Source organism: Hemicordylus capensis, chromosome 2 (genome assembly GCF_027244095.1).
Source record: "Hemicordylus capensis ecotype Gifberg chromosome 2, rHemCap1.1.pri, whole genome shotgun sequence".
NCBI lineage: Eukaryota > Metazoa > Chordata > Lepidosauria > Squamata > Cordylidae > Hemicordylus > Hemicordylus capensis.
The window spans coordinates 273,071,051-273,091,527 of NC_069658.1; the positions used below are offsets into that span (position 1 = coordinate 273,071,051).

Here is a 20,477-nt window from a genome sequence, read left to right on the forward strand (position 1 = left end):
GTTTGACAGCATATGGCTTCTTAAACGAGGCCCCAACTTCACAGATTTTTCCAAGTGTAAACTTTGCAGAATGAATCTTTGGCATAAGCCAAGCCATAAAATCAAAACAAATAAACGCATCTTCAAGTAGTTCTATTATAACTATTATAGTTCTGTTATATTATTATAACTATTATAGTTCTATTATTATTTATAAGTAAATAAATAATAAAATATCTTGTTTTTGCATAACTTTGCAAATCAGGCTTTTAGCACAGGATTCTCAGGAAACTTGAAGGGTATATCTACACCACAAATTTACACCAGTTTAAAAGCACTGCAGCAGAATCCTATGCATGATTTCATAGAAATAAGTCCATTGGTCGACATCTGATATCCAGACTAATAATATTACTCAGGGAGTAGTGAGACTAATAATATTACTCAGGGAGTAGTCTAAAGGGGTATTTAATTTCAACAGGACTACTCAAGAGTAATTTGGTCTGGCTGTCAGCCAATGTGTTCAACATGGTTTATGTACTGTATAGGTAAGAGTTCATAGGATTGCTGACTTTCCACTCTCCTTCCAAAAATATTCAGAACTGTACTTTGATTAGTGTGCTAGAAATCCTCTGATGATATCCTTAGCCCCACTCACAGGACTACAGTTCTCAGAGTTCTCTGGGAAAGAAAACACAAGTTAAACCAATTCTTTTGTGTACATCTACTGTTAGACTGTTTGTGTGCCCACAAAAAAATCCCCTTTTAAAACGGCTTTAGAAAACTGAGGTTTCTTAGAGGTGCCGCTGCTGTTACAAGTCACTTTAAGATGACCCACAGCCCCATGTTCTAAATCAAAGGAAATATATCCACACACACACACACACTCAAGTAACTCAGGTTTCTAGATGCAATTTAATTCTTAATTTATTTTAGTTGCACATGACACTGAGATAATGTGCATCCCAACTGCAAATTGTTAGCCACCCCGCTATGTCTTAATAATAATCAATATTATTGCTCATATAATGAATGGTATAAATAGTATCTCATTGTCATATGAACTGTGATATGCTGTCCATATTTAATTATAAATTATGAAGTAATCTCAAACTACTTCTATATCACAGCCATTCCACTTTTGCTATAATTTTTATACATTTTAAAATTTAAAATTACTCAACATAGTCATACTGAAATTAAAATGACAAATTAGACTTTGTCTAAATTGTCATTTTAATTTCAGTGTGACTACGTTGAGTAATTTTATAATCATTGTAGTTGTCTCTCATTCAGATAGATAGATAGATAGATAGATAGATAGACAGATAAAGTAGATAGATACACACACACATATAGTATGTACAATTAACCACCCATTGATAAGCTTATCTTACCCTCCTCACACACTATTATCCATATATTAATATGATCCATTTCTATTATTTATAACAGTGTTTCTACCTGTTTTCAGCAAATGATTGATTGATTTCCATTCCCCAATTCTGAATAGATTTGCTGCAGTCTCTGCTATTCATCATTCATTAGTTGAATGCATATTAATTAATTAAGTAATCAATTAACCAATTAATTAATTAATTGAATTTTTATACTGCCCTACCCAATTCGGCTCAGGGCAGTTCATATCCTACCTTTTTTCCAAAGTTAAATGATATTGTTCTTCTAAATACTTAATAATTCTCATTGATTTTCCTCTTCAGAGGTGCTTGTAGGAAGGTAGAGTTTAATAATAGCAGTGTGCTCAAAATAAGCCGTTTGCTAAAGAAAATCAAAGCCAAGAATCCCCAGATAGCTGGCTGATCAATGGGAGGGTACAGGGGAAAGGGTTAAAGCAGGGGCATAGCTAGGGGAGAGGGGTGCCTGTGTTCACCCCACTTCCCAGCAGACCATTAGAGTGAGGAAGATAATGAAGAAAATAGGGAGGGTTAGAGATGGGGGACCTTCAGGAGCTTGAGGGCCCGGGTTTTTTGAACCCATCTGCTCAATTATAGCTATGCCACTGGGTTAAACCTTCCTTCATCTGCAATGCAGTGTAGTCTGGATTAGGGGTGCCCCAGGCAACAGCTTTTTCTTTTTAAGACAGAAAAACAGCCATGTTTTATATCACATCTAGCTTGACAAGAGAATGAGGAAGATTATTACAGTTGCTTCTGAAGTTCAGAAGAGGACAACCAAGATGATCAGGGGCCTGGAGCACCTTCCTTAGGAAGGAAGGTTTAAGACTACAACTTCTGGGGCTTTGTAGTTTAGAAAAAAGACGACTGCAGGGAGACATGATAGAAGTCTATAAAATCATGCAAGGTGTGGAGAACATTGATAAAGAGAAATTTTTCTCCCTCTCTCATCACACTAGAACCAGGGGTCATCCCATGAAACTGAATGCCAAGAAATGTAGGATTGACAAAAGGAAGTACTTTTCCACACAACACTTTATTTACTTATTTATTTGGTTTTTTGGTTGTCAATCACATTTATATACTGCCTTATATAAAATCTCAAGGCATTTTACAATTTAAGCAAATAGCAAACAGCAAGTAAAACATAAAAATCATGTAAAACAGATTGTGCTGGTCTTGAACCGTAATAAAGATGATTGCTTGATTGATATAAAACAGATTAAAATTACCATAAATGTAACTTTAAAACATCATGAACTAAAAGTCTGATAAAACAAGTGTGTTTTCAAAAGTTGTTCAAAAAAAACAGAGATGGGGAGATTCTGATGTCATTTGGGAGTGTGTTCCAGAGCCCTAGGACAGCCCTAAAGAAGGCCTGGATTTGGGTTGCCACCACATGAGCCAGTGGCAACCACAACCAGAACTCTCTCGATGATCTTAATAGGCAATTGGGTTCATGAAGAAGAAGCCACTCTTTTAAATCCCTGATCTTGTTAGAAGTATGGAAGCAGTTTGGAGGGACACGCAATAATAGCATTAGATCAGCAAGGCGCTGCACTATATGTAAACCAATATTACTATACAGTCTGCCCAGGGGCATAAGGACTATGGAGCAAGGGGGTACAATTGTCCCCCAGCCACCAGGGTCTGGTGAAGCTGCCAAGGCTCCCCTTCACCCTCAGACAGTGTGCCCCCTTGCCCCCTCCCACACCCAGCTGGCAAATGAAGTTCTCACTGGTTGGAAGCAAGAGGCATGCCCCTATCGTCTCCAGCCAGTGTTTCACTGAAACGCTGGCTGTGCTGGTGGGAAAAGCCCAGCCAGCCAGTGTTTCAATGAAATGCTGACTGGAGCGGGATGGGACAGGGTCCGAATGGTATAAGCTGCCTAATACAAAGTCAACTATTAGATGATCTAGCTCAGTAGTAGCTGACAGCAGCTCTCCAAGGTTTGAAGCAGGAGTTTCTCCCAGCCCTACCTGGATATGCCAGGGATTGAATCTGGGACCTGAATCTGGCTGCAGCCCCATGACCATTAATCCATGTCAGTGGTCACCAGCAGGGGCAGGAACACTTGCTATGTGAAGATCTTAAGTCATGCAATGAGAGGATGTATTGCAACTGAGGATGTATTGCAACTGAGGCAAATCTTGCTCGAATGATTCTGAGCTCCATAGGAACATAGGAAGCTGCCTTATACCAAGTCTTGGTCCATCTAACTCAGTATTGTCTGCACAGACTGGCAGCAGCTTCTCCAAGGTTGCAGGCAGGAGTCTCTCTCAGCCTTACCTTGGAGATGCCAGGGAGGGAACTTGGAACTTCCTGCATGGAAGCATGCACTTGCTCTTTCCAGAGCGACTCCATCCTCTAAAGGGAATATCTTATAGTGCACACATGTAGTATCCCATTCAAATGCAAGCCAGCACAGACCCTGCTTAGCAAAATGGACAATTCATGCTTGCTACCTCAAGACCATCAATTCTGCACAATTCTATTGAGAGATTTTGTTTGTTAAAAGCTGGGAGGATGTTTTAAACTGAACCATAACCATGCTTCCCTGGGGACAGTCCAATTACCCTATTCAAGTCTCTGTGAATGGATACAGATTATACTCTAAGATGAAAGCACTGGTAAATGTGGATCATCTGCAAATGGACTCTGTGCCTGAGTTAACTTGCAGTTCTGAAATCTTTACTTTCAATGTAGTAATCTTTTCCCAGACATTCCTGGAACTGAAGTGATATATGGTATGTGCCATCTCCGCACAGTCAGAGACCAGTGATGGTAACAGCTCCTTAAAATTACATTATATCTGCTTTATTTTCAGAAAAAAATAGTGTTCATTAATGTTTTAGTAGTTAGTGACCCACAGAGTTCAATTTAACTGTCAGAACCACATGAAGAGTGGTTTAAACCCAAGAGCCTAGGGACAGTTTGGATAATATGTCCAAGCAAGCCCACCTATCATGCACAAGTGGAACCGCTTCCCTTCCTGATACTGTTCAGTTCTTGGTCCACTTACTATTTGTAGATCGCCCAAAGGAAAGCTGATTATTAAAAAGGAAGCAAACACAGACGGGCTATAGGAAAATGAAAGTAACTACAAGAACACTCTAATGAGTGGAGTCTTTAGCGTTATATTTAACCATACAAGTCCCAGTGGCTTAGGGAGAATGCTGGCAGCCCAGTCCAGCCCGCCACTGCCGGCCCCTTGCTCCCCAAGCTACGCCCCCTGCATGTCTGATGTCAGACGCAGGGGTGTGCCTGGGGCACCAGACACAGCCACTGAACACAGCAGCCCGGATTATTTGAACCCCACACACAATGGTGGCTCCACCCCGCATTCAACATTACTACAGATACCTTCTCTTTCTTCTAATTGTGTGTGGGGGAGTAATATTTTGATTGCATATTTAAATCAACCATGCGGGGGCAGTTTAGACTCCCTTGTTTCTAACTGAGCAAAGGGGCACCTTTTAAAAGTGGTTATTCTCTCTACTGAGCAGGGGGAGAGCAACTGGCCCTATCCACCCCCAGCACAGCATCTCTCCAGTGGTGGTGGTTGGTGTCTATCTTATGGTTCTTTTAAAGATTGTGAGCCCTTTGGGGACAGGGAGACATTTTAAACAAATATTTATATCTATGTAAACCGCTCTGGGAATTTTGGTTGAAAAGCAGCAAATAAATGTTTCGTGTTTGTATTTAGACAACTTTGCAATTAGAAGAAGGGGAAGACACACACAAAAGGGGGGAACAGGATGAGCTAGGCAGGCCAACTCGGATGTATCATCCCAACTAGCCTTATATCAGATCCTATCACAACCAAACCCACTCCTGATTCTTGTCATTCAAGAACTGCTAACCACAGAACACATTGTAAAATCTTGTTTTGACAAACCACTTACACAAAATATTATTTTTTAAAAATCGGATAGGTAAGAATGCTATGTGTACACTGTACACATTCAATCTTTTTAAAAATATATATTTACATGTGCATTTTGCAGATGTGGACAAATATTTCAGCTACTAGAAGGGCTCCCTCCCCCAATCCTATGCCTAAAAAGCCTCCCAGAACCCCCACAGCCCAACATTCTACCTCAGGTGTGGCTCAGGTTGCACTGGGCTGGAATGCTAGTCTCTATTACAAGGTACATTTCAAGTTTCAAGTTGTTATAAAGATGTTGCATTTTCAGACAATTCTAGTAATTGGAGTTTTGTGAACTGCACATGTGCCAGATTTGTACCATCTTTTTTTCCAGTGTTACACTCTCAAGCTATTGTTACCTATCAAAACAACTTATAACTGTCAATCGAAACAAAAAAACCAATCAATAATTGCTATACAAGAATAAAAATAACATAAATAGCAGATAACAAATAGAACACACTCCTCTTTCTGATCAGCAAGGAATTCCTTAACTATTTGGGGATACATTTCTTTCTCCACTTTACTAGGAAAAGACATAGAAATACCTCCCCTCCAGATGTTTTCAAGAATTTATGTATTTATTTTTATTGTTTTATTTATTGTTAAATTTGTATACTGCCTTTCATTAAAACAATCCCAAGGCAGTTTACACAAAAATTAAAAACAAGACTATAAAAATGACACAAGTAGAATATTAAACTAAAATATCAAACAAATCTGACTGAAAAGATTTAAAATACAAGCATAAAAACTGTACAAAATACAAAGAAGCAGCAGTAGAGACTATCATATAAAAGTCTGGGTCAAAAGCCAAGATTTTGGCTTTTGTAAACCGCTCTGGACACTGGAAACTTCCCGAGGGCCGTTTGGAAACCAAGCAAATCCATAAGCCTCCGGGGGCAGACCATTCTAATTGGTCTACCACCCCTGCAGAGGGCAGACGGAGCAGTCAAACTAAACCCCACCAGATGATGATCTGCCCATGACAAGGGAGTTATCTCAAACTCCCTCACCTCCAGATCATTTATTTCCTGGTCAACAAAAAACAGATCCAGAGTGTGTCCTACCATTTGGGTAGGGCCCGATACCAGCTGAGATAAGCTCATGGTGGCCATGGAGGACATGAAATCCTGAGCTGTACCTACTAGGGGGGCCTCAGCATGGACATTGAAATCCCCCAAGACAATAAGTTTGGGGGAACCCAAGCCCACCTCCAAGACCACCCCCGCCAACTCAGGTAGGGAGACTGAAGAGCAGCAGAGTGGTTGGTACACCAGCAGAATCCCCAGCCTAGCTTGGAGGCCCACCCTGAAGGAATAACACTCAAAATTCTGAGATTGCCTGACCGGACACCTGGAAATGGGAAAGGTCTCACGACTGCAACTCCCCCTCCCTGACTCTCCAGGCAGGGCTGCTGCATGATCAAGAAACCGGGAGGACATTGCCGAGAGAGACCAAGCACACCCAGATCCACCTCTCTCTATTTTCTTCATTATCTCCTTCATTCCAAGGGGCTGCTGAGGAGAGGGGCGAACAAGGGCCCCCTCTCCCCTAGCTATGCCCCAGTGTGTTCCTTCCATGCATGGGAATATTGGAGTGGGGGGAGGAGATACTGAAACTGAGGTGATGATACGGGGTGTCCAGCTAGATGGCTGGGCAAGCAATAAACCACCTTCATTGTGGGGAGCTGGGCATGAGGCAAGCAATAAACTGTTGGCTGAGGCGACTGAAGGGAAGTAGACGGCATCAATTTGGATTGTGGCCATGGTATGGGAGGAGTGACATCTAATCCTCTCCCCCTGTACTGCAGTCCATCTCTGTGCCTAAAAGGACAACAGAACTCCCATAGTCCAACATTCTGCCTCAAGTGTAGCTTAATGTCTTGTGTGCTGGAATGCCAGCTGCTGTTATAGGGAATGTGCAGTACGGTGTGGAGAGAGCCTCTATTAAGAAAAATCAAGTCCAAATAGTTCTTTGGATCCTGGCCATTGACCCAAACCTTGCCCATAGTTTGTTGGTAAATTAACCCAGATTAATCCCATGTCCTCTTGCAACTTTTAGTTGATGGGTGAGGACTAGATTATTACTTGCACTAGGTGTCAAGGCTTTCTCTAGTTTTCAAACTGGGAACTGATTACTAAAACTAAATTTCTGTGCAATTTTATTGTGTTAATTGAGGGATCATGAGCATGCATATATGTGTTTTTGCAGTGATCCTACAATTATAGGCTGTATTTTATTCATAAGTCTTCTATAAAGAAAGCGCCAGAAATAAAAGAGATTTTCATTTCCATAAGAGCAGAATAAAAATTGTTTGAAAAGTGAATTATTATTCCCCATCATATTAAAGAATTGGGAAAATAAGGAATCAAGCATTTTCCCAGACTTGAGAAAGATAATTAACATCCAAACAGGGGGAAGGTGCTGAACATCTGTATTCATGTTTACTTCGATAATTTCACTTCCACTAAATAAGGAAAAGAGTCTAAATCCATCTAAGCCATCTGTTGCTGCTTACTTTCTGTGTCATCACATAACATAAATTTCACTCTGGATAGTTCTGATACTTTATCAATGCCAAGGAAATATTAGTTGGAAATGAGAGAAAAAGTGATATTCAACAGCCTGTAGGAATTGGTAGGAATAGATTCTGAGATGGTGTTTGAAGCTCTCCACTGCTGTAACAAGAGATCCTGCGGACCATAGAAAGTAACAGCTGCAGAACTCTGAAGTTACACAAAGATGCAAATATGAAGCTGAGGAAATAGAGCTTTCAGAATTCTTTTAATTATCATGAAGGAAAGAGTCACGTTAAGAAAATGGTCACATTTCAGAACACATTGGGGATTTTATATAAGCAGAAAAACAGTTGGAAAGAATTGCATTAACAGCATTGGTTGAGAATAAAAACTAGATATGTAATGACTTTGGCATGCCACAGTTGGTTTCTCTGGCTAGATGGCTGCTACAAAGCACTCCAGCAACCTGGATAAAGGAGACAGTTGGCTTGCAAACTCACCCTTGGGAGCCAACAGCAGCCTGGGGCTGATTCATACGTGCATGAATACCATGATGTCTCATCACCCCAAAATTGACTACTGAGTGGCCCAGAGCTGAATATGTGAATTGCTTCCAAGGAAAAGTGGTTGTGTTTCAGACAGTGTTGTTGGTGACAACGGCTACATGCATGCAAATCATCACTTGATGTTGTTGTCACCTTAGGGTTCTATGATGGGTTCCATAGGTAGCAGCCTGAGGTGGCAGAATTCTGCACTGTACCACAACAGACTACCATTTGGACATCATATTTTCAGTGCTCTGACTAGAGAGCCACCTAATGGCACAGTAGGGAAGCAACTTGCCTAGAGAGTAGGAGGCTGTTGGTTCGAATCCCCACTGGTTTGTTTCCCAGCATATAGGAAACTCCTGTATTGGGCAGCAGTGATATAGGAAGGTGTTGAAAGGCATCATCTCATACTGCATGGGAGAAGGCCATGGTAAACCACACCTGTATTCTACCAAGAAAACCACATGGCTCTGAGATTGCCAGTAGTCAACACGGACTCAACATCACAACCTTTCTTTTTAACTCTGACTATAGGCACTGCTTAGACAGAACACAATTCAGGTGGTTGGCATTGTAGACCATGCAGAAGGCTGGGAGAACAAGATCAAATAATAAGGCGAGTCTCACAATCTGTGAGACTCACCATAAGGGGGTTAGCGGGGAGAGCTGGCTTGGCCCATTCTCCCCACAGATGATCGCCAGGCAGCCCTGGTGGCTGGATCGGCCGCCCATACGACTGCCAGCTCCGTCACAGAGCCGGCGGGGGCTGCGGGGATCAGGGTCTGCGTGGCCTCCAAAAATTCCAGGATGCCCAGTGCAAGCGTGCGGAGCATCCTAGAGAGACCCCCAAGCCCAGGAGGCTGCTTGCTCTCAAGCGCGCCATGGCAACACACGAGCAAAATGCCGAGGTTAAGGGGAGGGGGAGGGGAAGTTAAGGGGAGGGTGAATTAGCAAGGTTTGCTGCCAGGAACCGCACAGCTCATGTTGCAGCACACGATCGCCAAAAAGCAGGCGAGGCTCCTTTAGCCCACATTTTTGGCAATCATGAGAATTGCCTCTATCTCTACTAAACTAGCTATCCAAGTTGCAGCCATCACAAAGTTATATTTTGTCATTCTGTGACCCAACAGGACTATAATATCTGTACAGACAGAGCAGTGATCAAAAGGAGCTTAAAGTGACTCTCCACAAAAACTGCACCCATCCCCTAACATGACCTGCACAAGGCACTGGGGGATTCCCCCGGGAGATGGGCACCCTGGGCGCCTGTTTCTGTATCCACTGGGGCTAAACATAGCCCCAGTGAATACATGATTTGTAGCTTACGAGCCAGGCTACAAATCAGGCTTATGCAGTGCTGCCCCACAGGGATCGGGCCTGATCTCAGTGGTTCTCACACTCAGCCTAACCCACGCTGAGCTTCACTAGCCTGCAGTAGGGTGAGTGTGAGAATAGCCTCTCTGAGGTGGAACTTTCAAGGCCAACAGATTAACCATGGCATACTTTTTCCTCAGTTTGCATCCATGAGGCAGGGTCTAGCCCATTTGCCATTTTTCAGGTTGCTGCAGGAAACACAGTTGCCCTAGTGAAATATGTCGCAATGTCATTCCTATTTTTATGGCCAACATGGCAGCGTAAATGTGGCGCTGGAAAGGAGAGAGCCTGTTGTCATTGGAAGGCGGGGGTGGTCAAACATAACCCAATTAGGAGGCTGCTGTCAAACATGACACTAAGATTACAATCCTATCCCCACTTCCTTGAGACAAGCACCATGGCATGAAATGAGACTTATTTCTGAGTATACATGGTTAGTATGGTGCTGCTTTTTGCATTCTCTTGGTCTGAAATTCTAATGCAGAACCTACTGGAATGTATATATTTAATTTTGAAATAAAGTGCTTTCATTATCTGTCTCACCTTAATAGAGAGATTCAGAGGCACTTTTAGTATCATGTGGAGACACCCCGAGTCTTGAGTGTAACTACAAGTAGGTGCTTCTGCTGCTCTCTGGCATTCCCTTTCAGACTGCTTTTATTTAGCCAGTATCCTGGTGACCAGCTAGCATTTCCACAGTTGACAGTGGCAGGCCTGTGTGGTAAGCGGGCTGCAGGCTTCACCCTTCCCAGCACAAAGGTTAGACTTTGCCTGTTTGTTGCAAGCACTTAAGTTGCTTAGAGAACATCAACAGTGGCCAGGCTATAAGGAAAGATGTGTGGCTGTGCGTCCAGCACTGGGGATACCAAATCATATTCTCTTAATCAACCAGAGGCTTCTTCAACCAAAGCCATACATTCCTCAGCAAAAATGCACAAACAGTAAGTGATAATTCCATTCGTTCTTTCTCCTGTAATAATTTCCCATTTATTCCAAAGCTCCTATCTATTTTGGTTAATCCTCTCTCTCTCTCGCGCGCGCGCGCGCTCTGTGTGTGTGTGTGTGTGTGTGTACGTGCACACACACACACGTGAGAGAAAGAGACTGGGGTTTCACAGCTTGTTGGCTGGACTATAATGAGTTTCTAGCACTTTGGCAAAAGTAATCATACTTTCTACTAAAATATTAAAGCCTGAGAGAAAATAGGAAAATCCTCTGAAAGCATTTTCTTGGTAATTTTTTTTAATAACATGAATTATTTATTTCATTTTTCATATGTATATCCCCCTCTTCCTTTCGCAATCTCAGGGCCTTATATGGGACTCCCGCTGGCCTGCTGTCCAAGCACAGATCAGATCCATCGCCTTTTAGCTAAGCTTTAACCACGCTACAGTGTGGGGGCCTCCTTGACCATTCACAATACGGTGATTACCCAAAGGGGTGATGAGAAAGCTTCCTAAAAAACCAGACATCTCCTATGGCTAGACTTGTTTCTTACATGGGAGAGGATGGAAGGGACAGGACACTGAGGAGAGGGTTTCGCACACAAACCTTTCTTGACCAAGATGCATACCTTTCCCTCTTGTACTATCCAATTCATTCTCCCTCTTCTCTGGAAACCCCTGCTCAGCCCCACAGCTAGCAATTTTGTGATGAGGGGCCTAAATGGATGGAGGAATTGTTGCAGAAGTCAAAATACATACAGGTAACCAGTATGTTTACTTCATTGCTTATTGCTATTGTTTAGCAGTTTGCTTCTGCTCCACCCCCTCCAGGTGACTACTACTTAAGAACAGGCTGCACCAGGAGCACAAGCTGAAGGGCAAGAACATAAGTGCTCTCGTCCTTTCAGCTCTCAGCCTTGAGGAGAGCAGACTGGGGTCTTGGAAGCAGAAAGAACAAAGGGAGCATCCCTTGCTTTCAGCAAAGACTTCACAAGTGCAACCTAGTGATGCATTACTGCAGAAGTTATGGGCCTGGTGTTACTGAAACAGAGGAGCTGTGGGTGGTTGGGCTGGGGAGATCTGGGAGAGCAGAAGAGTGGAGATCACCTAGGGGTGGTGTTTCATGGGTAAAATCATATTTCCCTCTGCCTCAGCGGCCAATGGCCAGGGATTATGGGAGTTGTAGGCCAACATCTGCAGGAGAGCCGAAACTGAGCAGGCCTGCTCCAGGGGATGACCTATGCCGGGAGCTTGGCGGGGGAGTGTGTCCCTGTTGGTTCTGCTGGACCTCTCAGCAGCGTTCAGTTCCTTCCACTATGGTATCCTTTTGGACTGCCTCTCGAGTGTGGGGACTGGAGGTACTGCTTTGGAGTGGCTTCAGTCCTTTCTCGGGGGAAGGTCCAGAAGATGGTTCTGGGGAACTACTGCTTAGCACCCAGGCCATTGGCCTCTGGGGTCCTGCAGGGTTCAGTTTTGTCCCCCATACTGTTTAACATTTACATGAAACTGCTGGGAGAGGTCATCCAGGGACTTGGACTGAATTGTCAGCAATATGAAGATGACACTCAGCTCTATCATTCCTTATCACCTGATCCTAGGGAAGCAGTGGGTGTCCTGAGTCCAGGGCTGGAGACTGTGGGTTGGAGGTGGGCTAATAAACTGAGATTGAATCCGAGCAAGATGGAGGTACTGTTGGTCAGCAGGAGAGCCAATTGGGATGGGGGGATGATGCTTTTGAAAGCTCAGGTGGAGGCAGTGGCTAGGGGTTCCTTTGCACTGCTTCAGCCTTTGCACTGCTTCAGCTAGTTCACCAGCTGCGTCACTTTCTTGAGAAGGCAGATCTCGCCATAGTTAACCACGCCTTAGTTACATCACAGCTGGATTACTGTAACACGGTCTATGTGGAACTGCCCTGCAAGACTATTTGGAAACTGCAGCTAGTGCAAAATGCAGCACCTAGGATTTTATCCATAGCTGTTCACTGGGATCATATTACACCCATTTAGAAAGAGCTACATTGGAGGCCAATTTGTTTCTGGGTCCAATTCAAGGTGCTGACTTTGACCTTTAAAGCCCTTAGTGGTTTGGGCCCTGGATAACTAAGGGACCACCTGCTTCCAAGGGTTTCTGCCCACTTGACAAGGTCATCGGAGGGACTGGGCTGCATGAGGGAGGCTTGACTGCCATACACGTGGGACAGGACCTTCTCATTGATTGCCCCCCGACTTTTGAGTGCTCTCCTGGTGGGCATCCACTCCTCAGTCTATCACAGTTTTTAGAAAGCAAGTGAAATCTTGGTTTTCCCCCAGGCTTTATATGAGTGTTATTTTTGTTTCTGCTGCTCTGAATTTTATGGTCTCGTGTATGTTTTTTAAACTTTTAATTAGATTTGTATTTTATATTACAATTTAATATTTTTATTATGTAACTGTTTTATAGTTTTATATTGTATTAAATGATTTGTAAACTGCCTTGAGATTGTTTTAATGAAAGGTGGTATAAAAATCTAACAATAAAATGAATGAATACATTAATTTAGTAAGCCCAGCACAGCATCCTTTTAGTGGATGCTGCTGGTGTCTACCTTATGTTTCTTTTTCGACCCTGAACCCTGTGGGACGAGGTACCATCTTTTATTTTTCTTTGTAACCCACTTTGAGAATTTTTGTTGCAAAGTGGTATATAAATATCATGTTTCCCCGAAAGTAAGACCTAGCAGTAATTTCTGATGTACCGCTAATTGCCCTAGTGCATTTTTGGGGGCTAAAATTAATATAAGACACTGTCTTATTTTCGGGGAAACATGGGTAGTAGCAATGATTTATATACCACTTTTCTACTAAAACAAGTTCTTAGAGAGGTTTACATAGGAAAAGAATAAGTTGGTTTCCTGTCCCCCAGAGGACTCACAGTCTAAAAAGAAACACAAAATAAACATCAGCAACAGCCCCTGGAGGGATGCTGTACTGGGGTTTTTATAGTTATTGAACTGTACTACTCCTTGGTAAGCAGGGGTAGAATACTGACTATGCACTTTTCCTTATTTCTCCACAAGTAAAAGGGCTAGAGATTTACTTTTTTTAAACATGAAAACTGAACTTGGAGGGCTATAGGCCACCTCCAGCCTCAAAGGCAGGATGCCTCTAAGTACCAGTTGTAGAGGAGTAACAGCAGGAGAGAGGGCATGCCCTCAACTCCTGCCTGTAGGCTTCTAGCGGGATCTGGTGGGCCACTGTGTAAAACAGGATGCTGGACTAGATGGGCCTTGGGCCTGATCCAGCAGGGCTGTTCTGATGTTCTTATGTAACATCCAGGAAGGGGCCTGGAATATCCCTAATGAGCCCAGTTGCCTCTATGCCTATAGCCATGCTCCAACTCAGCGTTCAGTAGAGATGTGCAATTTGGTTTGACCTCAAATTGATTTGGATTGAATCGGGAGTGATTTGGGGATTTGACCATGAATCAGATTGCCTTTCAAAATAAAGCGCCTGATTCAGGGTTGAAGAGAATCACCACAATTCGACCCAAATTGATTGGGTGATTCAAGCGCTATTTTGAGGCCCATTTTTCCTCTAAGGGCTAGTCTACCAATTGGGGTTGGTGGGTAGACCAGCCTTCCCCTCCAGACTTTGTGTGACTGCCTGCCTTGGAGAACTGATCTACCTGGTAGACCAGTCCTCCGAGGCGGGCTGACACGCTCAGCCCAGAGCAAAAAGCTGGTCTACCCGCCAACTTCAATTGGTAGACCAGAGTCCCCCAGAAAAATTGTGCTATTTTGAGGCCCATTTTTCTGGGGAGAGCTGGTCTCCCAATTGGGGTCAGCAGGTAGACCAGCCCTCTGCTCCGGACTTTGCACACCTGCCTGCCTTAGAAGACTGCTGTACCCGTAGACTGTGCCGACATGCTAAGCCCAGAACAGAGGGCTGGTGTACCTGCTGACCCCAATTGGTAAATCAGCTCTCCCCAGAAAAATTGTACCATGAGGCCTATTTCTCCAGCTCTCCCTGGAAAAATAGGCCTCAAAATGTCACTCAGATCACTTGAGTGATTCGAGGTTGATTCATCAAGATGGCCAGCCAAGCCGGTTGTTTTCAACCAATCAGTTTGAGCTTTTGCTATTTAATTCGTGCTCGAATCAAATAGCAACATTTGAATTGTGCACACCTCTAGTGTTTAGGCAGTAGGCAAATAGGAATAAAGGAGTAGTGGAGTAGTCAGCGGGCATGGGTGGGAGAGAATCCTTGAATTCTGAGCCAGTTTTATACATAAGTTCAAGATTTGGATCTGAAGCCAGAATTGTCCCAAATGTGTCGTTTTAGGTTTTATCTGAAGCTGTGAGTGCACAGTTACTAGTCACATCCATGCATAGATATTCTATTATCTGGTTTTATGAATAAGTCTTTCATCTCTTTGATAGCAGCAGAGTGATCACCTCAATATTAAAAAACTCCTACCATTACTGAGCACCATCACTCCCACGGCCCATGAAATAAAATGTACAGAAACTCATTCCTAGCTAAATTAAACTCTCCAGCAACACTGTGTCTCTGTTTAATTCCCAGGATTCCCATATCCAAGCAGCTGGCATCTCTTAAAGGTAAGGTGGCCTACTCCCCTTGTTCACTCCCAATATATTGCCACCAGAGAATTCACCCACCGAAAACATGAGAAGGGAGAAAGGAGGAGTTCACAGAGCAGCAGGCAGAAAGACTGGCTGAGCAGCAGCCTGGGTGACTGCCAGTGTTCAACGTGTTTAGACAGTAAACATGTGCTGTTACTCTACCTCTGGAGAGAAAGCTGGACCGGGTCTAGTGTTGCCAGTCAACCAGTACTTTACTGGCCCAACCAGTAAAACCATTTTGTCAGGAAACTTGTTTTTAAAAACCAGTTAAAGATTCCCCCAGGCTTTGCCCTGACCTACCAGATTTTGCTTTGGCTCCATCTGCTCTGGCTTCACCCACAGGCCACCCAAAGGGCAATCAAAAAGTGGCATCCCTAACCCTTGAACCATAACTCTCGAGTCTGAACCTACCTTTATTAGGTATTACACGATCGTGACTTTGGGTTGTTTTCTCAGGGACCAACGTGGCTACCTACTATCCTTAACTGTTAAGCTCACATAAGCCTGCATGATCACCTTCAGGTTTTTGAGTTGTAGCACTGCCCCAGTGCTGAACAAGCCTACTGCTCTTCTGGACGCACTGCAACACACTGGGCCATTCAAAGACAACCAAAGTCTTTCCACATCCCACCTTATCTCCAGGAGTCTGCTCTTACTGAGCCTCCATCCCACCCTGTGCCCAACACCATGTCAGTCCTGCTTCTGCTGCAAGTACATGTTTCTAGTTGAACTGGACTGACGTACTGATTCTGGACTGTAGCATTGCTAGAAAACTGTTTTCATTATCCTTCCACATATTATTTCTTCTCAGCTCTAGGGAAAGGCTCTGATTTAGAGAAAGCTGTTGCGACGGCTGCCTTGGTTTATGATAATGCTGCTGACACTGAGGGCAAACTCAGCAAATCTGAAGCTAAAAAGCTGCTACAAACTCAGTTTGTGCACTTTATACAGGTAAGAGGGTTGGCATGAATGTTTCTTTGGGCCCTTTGTTCTTGCTACCTTCTTATACCTCATAATATTATCAAGTCACCTCTTTTGTTTAGTGAAAGTGATCCTTCAGTGTGCAGACTTAGAGGTCTATTTTACTGATGCCAGTAATAATCACTCAGTAAGCTGTTTCACACTATCATATGGAGGAGTGCTGGAGGAGAGGCGTGCTCCAACTGCATCCCTCCTAGATGACCAAGCCCCAGTGTTGGGTTTACTTACCTAACCCCATCCCCCCAACTGGGATGCTACACGTTCCGGGTAAGGGGGAAAAACTGAGGTGGGTCCTCCAGTATCCCACAATCCATTGGGGGAGCAGAAGAGAGGCCTCCTTCAGTATTACATCAGCTCCACTCTGCCTGGAGCCACTTTACACAGGACTCTATGGTCCTTACATCTACTGGCAGCCAGAGCTGCTATTTAACTGGATCATACACGCAGTTGACCAAATGCCGAGGTAGGAGAGGAGCTATTTTCCTCCTATATCAACATGGACCTAGGTAACAAAGTCAGGTTACTTGGTTCCAAACAGAGCAGTTGAGAGGGAGTCCAGTGGGCCCTGACAACCTTGAAAATCTGGGTTTCCTCTCTACAACCCAGCTTTTCTGGCCGGGAGAACAGCCCCACTATGTAGAAGAAGAAATATGGGTGCTTTTACATGTAGCTTCACTTCCAGGGCCCTACAGCCCTTTTGCCTGCCTTAAACAGGACATTGATTCTGCCACCTTCATCGGAAGTGTGTCTCACTGCTGAACTGCATTTTTTGTTTACAGTGTTTATGAAAGTTGATTGCATATCTTACCACAAAACTATTCAAACTCCTTCACAGGGACAAGAAACCAAACCCAAATACCAGGAAATCATTTCTGCTCTCGATGAGAACAAGGATGATCAAATTGACTTTGAAGATTTCATGGTTCAGCTGCTTAGTCTCACCTTGATGTCTGATCTCCGGCAAGAGATCCAAAATGTACGAAAAACTAAATAAATGTCAGAACTGAGGCATGGGGCTGGGGGGCAGAACTGAGAAAAATAGTGTTGTTGTTTTTAATTTCCTCACTGATAGATTTGGTAGTATGATAGATTTGTACATTATTAGAAATCAGCAGGAGAACAAGCTAAACAGTATATGCCTTTAGGTTACAATCTAGGTCTCGAAGATCAGCCTAGTCCTAAGCATGCTTATTTAGAAATAAATTCCATTGCTTTCTCCTAAGTAAGTATGCAGTAGATTATCTAAGGCTCCAATCCTATGCATGTTAACTTGAGAGTAGATCCTTTTGTATTCATAGTACAGGTGAAACTCGAAAAATTAGAATATCGTGCAAAAGTTCATTAATTTCAGTAATGCAAATTAAAAGGTGAAACTGATATATGAGATAGACGCATTACATGCAAAGCAAGATAAGTCAAGCCTTAATTTGTTATAATTGTGATGATCATGGCGGACAGCTCATGAGAACCCCAAATCCACAATCCCAGAAAATTAGAATATTGTGAAAAGGTTCAACAGTCTAGGCTCCAGGTGTCCCACTCCAATCAGCTAATCAATCCATAACACCTGCCAAGGGTTCCTGAGCCTTTAAATGGTCTCTCAGTCTGGTTCATTAGGAATCACAATCATGGGAAAGACTGCTGACTTGACAGTTGTGCAGAAAACCATCATTGACACCCTCCATAAGGAGGGAAAGCCTCAAAAGGTAATTGCAAAAGAAGTTGGATGTTCCCAAAGTGCTGTATCAAAGCACATTAATAGAAAGTTATGTAGAAGGGAAAAGTGTGGAAGAAAAAGGTGCACAAGCAGCAGGGATGACCGCAGCCTGGAGAGGATTGTCAGGAAAAGGCCATTCAAAAGTGTTGGGGACTTTCACAAGGAGTAGACTGAGGCTGGAGTTAGTGCATCAAGAGCCACCACACACAGACGGATCCTGGACATGGGCTTCAAATGTCGTATTCCTCTTGTCAAGCCGCTCCTGAACAACAAACAATGTCAGAAGCGTCTTACCTGGGCTCAAGAAAAAAAGAACTGGTCTGTTGCTCAGTGGTCCAAAGTCCTCTTTTCTGATGAGAGCAACTTTTGCATCTCATTTGGAAACCAAGGACCCAGAGTCTGGAGGAAGAATGGAGAGGCACACAATGCAAGATGCTTGAAGTCCAGTGTGAAGTTTCCACAGTCTGTGTTGATTTGGGGAGCCATGTCATCTGCTGGTGTTGGTCCACTGTGCTTCATTAAGTCCAGGGTCAATGCAGCCATCTATCAGGAGATTTTGGAGCACTTCATGCTTCCTTCCGCAGATGAGCTGTATGGGGATGCTGACTTCATTTTCCAGCAGGACTTGGCACCTGCCCACACTGCCAAAAGTACCAAAACCTGGTTCAATGACCATGGGATTACTGTGCTTGATTGGCCAGCAAACTCGCCTGACCTGAACCCCATAGAGAATCTATGGGGCATTGCCAAGAGAAGGATGAGAGACATGAGACCAAACAATGCAGAAGAGCTGAAGGCCGCTATTGAAGCATCCTGGTCTTCCATAACACCTCAGCAGTGCCACAGGCTGATAGCATCCATGCCACGCCGCATTGAGGCAGTAATTGCTGCAAAAGGGGCCCAAACCAAGTACTGAATACATATGCATGCTTATACTTTTCAGAGGTCCGATATTGTTCTATTTACAATCCTTGTTTTATTGGTTTCATGTAATATCCTAATTTTCTGGGATTGTGGATTTGGGGTTCTCATGAGCTGTACGCCATGATAATCACAATTATAACAAATTAAGGCTTGACTTATCTCGCTTTGCATGTAATGCGTCTATCTCATATATCAGTTTCACCTTTTAATTTGCATTACTGAAATTAATGAACTTTTGCACGATATTCTAATTTTTCGAGTTTCACCTGTACTTACCACTGAGCAAATGTGCACATGATGGGACTGTGTGGCTGCAGTTCTGTGCACATTTATGTGGAAATAAAAGTATGCTGGGATGTAAGAAGCATTTTAATTAAATTATATGATGATGATAAATGGCCTAAACACACCAAGTAGTATGGCAAAAGCCAGATAATGGCTCTGACTCCCTATGCCGGTCTTTGACCATAATAAAGTTGATTGATCGATTGGCTCTGACTCAGAGGTAGTTGCCCACAATAAGGTATTGCATGAGACTTGTACTGAAGGGGTGGGGGGAGGCTTTACACATTGCTTTCAGTTACTTGATGGAAATAAATACTCTCACCAAGGGAGATGGAATGGAAATATCCACCTTTATCCAATGCAGAACAATGGGGAAAGTGTTAGCGAGCATGAACATCCAGCTGTACATTATCCTGTCCCCACTGGATTACAGCTGCATCCCCATGTAGTTTAGGTTGCCTATGCATTACAGTCGTCCCTCACCAATTGCATTTTTCCCAATCGTGGATTTGAGTATCCACAACTGGGAAATTGTGACCACCCTCGCCAACTGTGACCCAAGTACCTGTGGTTTGGAGAGGGTTTTTTTAAAATTTGGCGGTTTGGGGGCGATTCTATCTTTTAAAATTATTTTTGGTCTCTCTACGACCGCAATTCCCTAACCCCCTGTTTGTCATTGGTTTCAATGACTCGTCTACCACGAATTCACCAACTGCAAGGTTTTCCGAGAACGGAACCCTCACGTTTGGCAAGGGATGACTGTACCTTAGGAATAGAAGGATGTGCACTGGCTCCTCTACTACATGGCCAAGAACCCCACCTTTTACATCAGCCTTGAGAAATAACTAAATCCATAATTATACCGAACTAAAATAACTTGCTATATTCAGTATACAGTAAACTGAAAAAAACTACAATATAGTAAATGTTCTGAAAACTAATATTAATTAATATTAAGGACTTGAAATATGTGGTTTTAATATTGATGTTAGAGTGAATGGATGGATTAAGTGAATTGATTATTTTTAAGTGATTTGATTGCTCCAAATGCAGTTTGCTGGGGATTTTAATCTGTACATACAGGTATATTCCTGTGCTGTGTCCTGAGAACTGTAATGCATAATAAAGAATAATAAAAAAGCAAAGCATGAAATCATCAATTTTTGGAAAATGCAACAGTAATAATATGAAAACAGACCATTATGCAGCTCTGAATTTCCTTATGTTATTTCATGTGAA

At 43.2% G+C, this 20,477-nt stretch overlaps 1 protein-coding gene across 1 annotated transcript; it reads left to right on the forward strand.

Moving 5' to 3' along the window:
* Positions 1 to 10,485: 10,485 nt before the first annotated feature.
* SNTN (sentan, cilia apical structure protein) lies at positions 10,486 to 17,605 on the forward strand. Its single transcript, XM_053302727.1, has 4 exons — positions 10,486 to 10,707; positions 15,273 to 15,307; positions 16,143 to 16,282; positions 17,148 to 17,605. Exons 1-4 carry the CDS (start codon positions 10,601 to 10,603, stop codon positions 17,304 to 17,306), a joined length of 441 nt encoding a protein of 146 aa, XP_053158702.1. The 5' UTR covers positions 10,486 to 10,600; the 3' UTR covers positions 17,307 to 17,605.
* Positions 17,606 to 20,477: the final 2,872 nt, after the last annotated feature.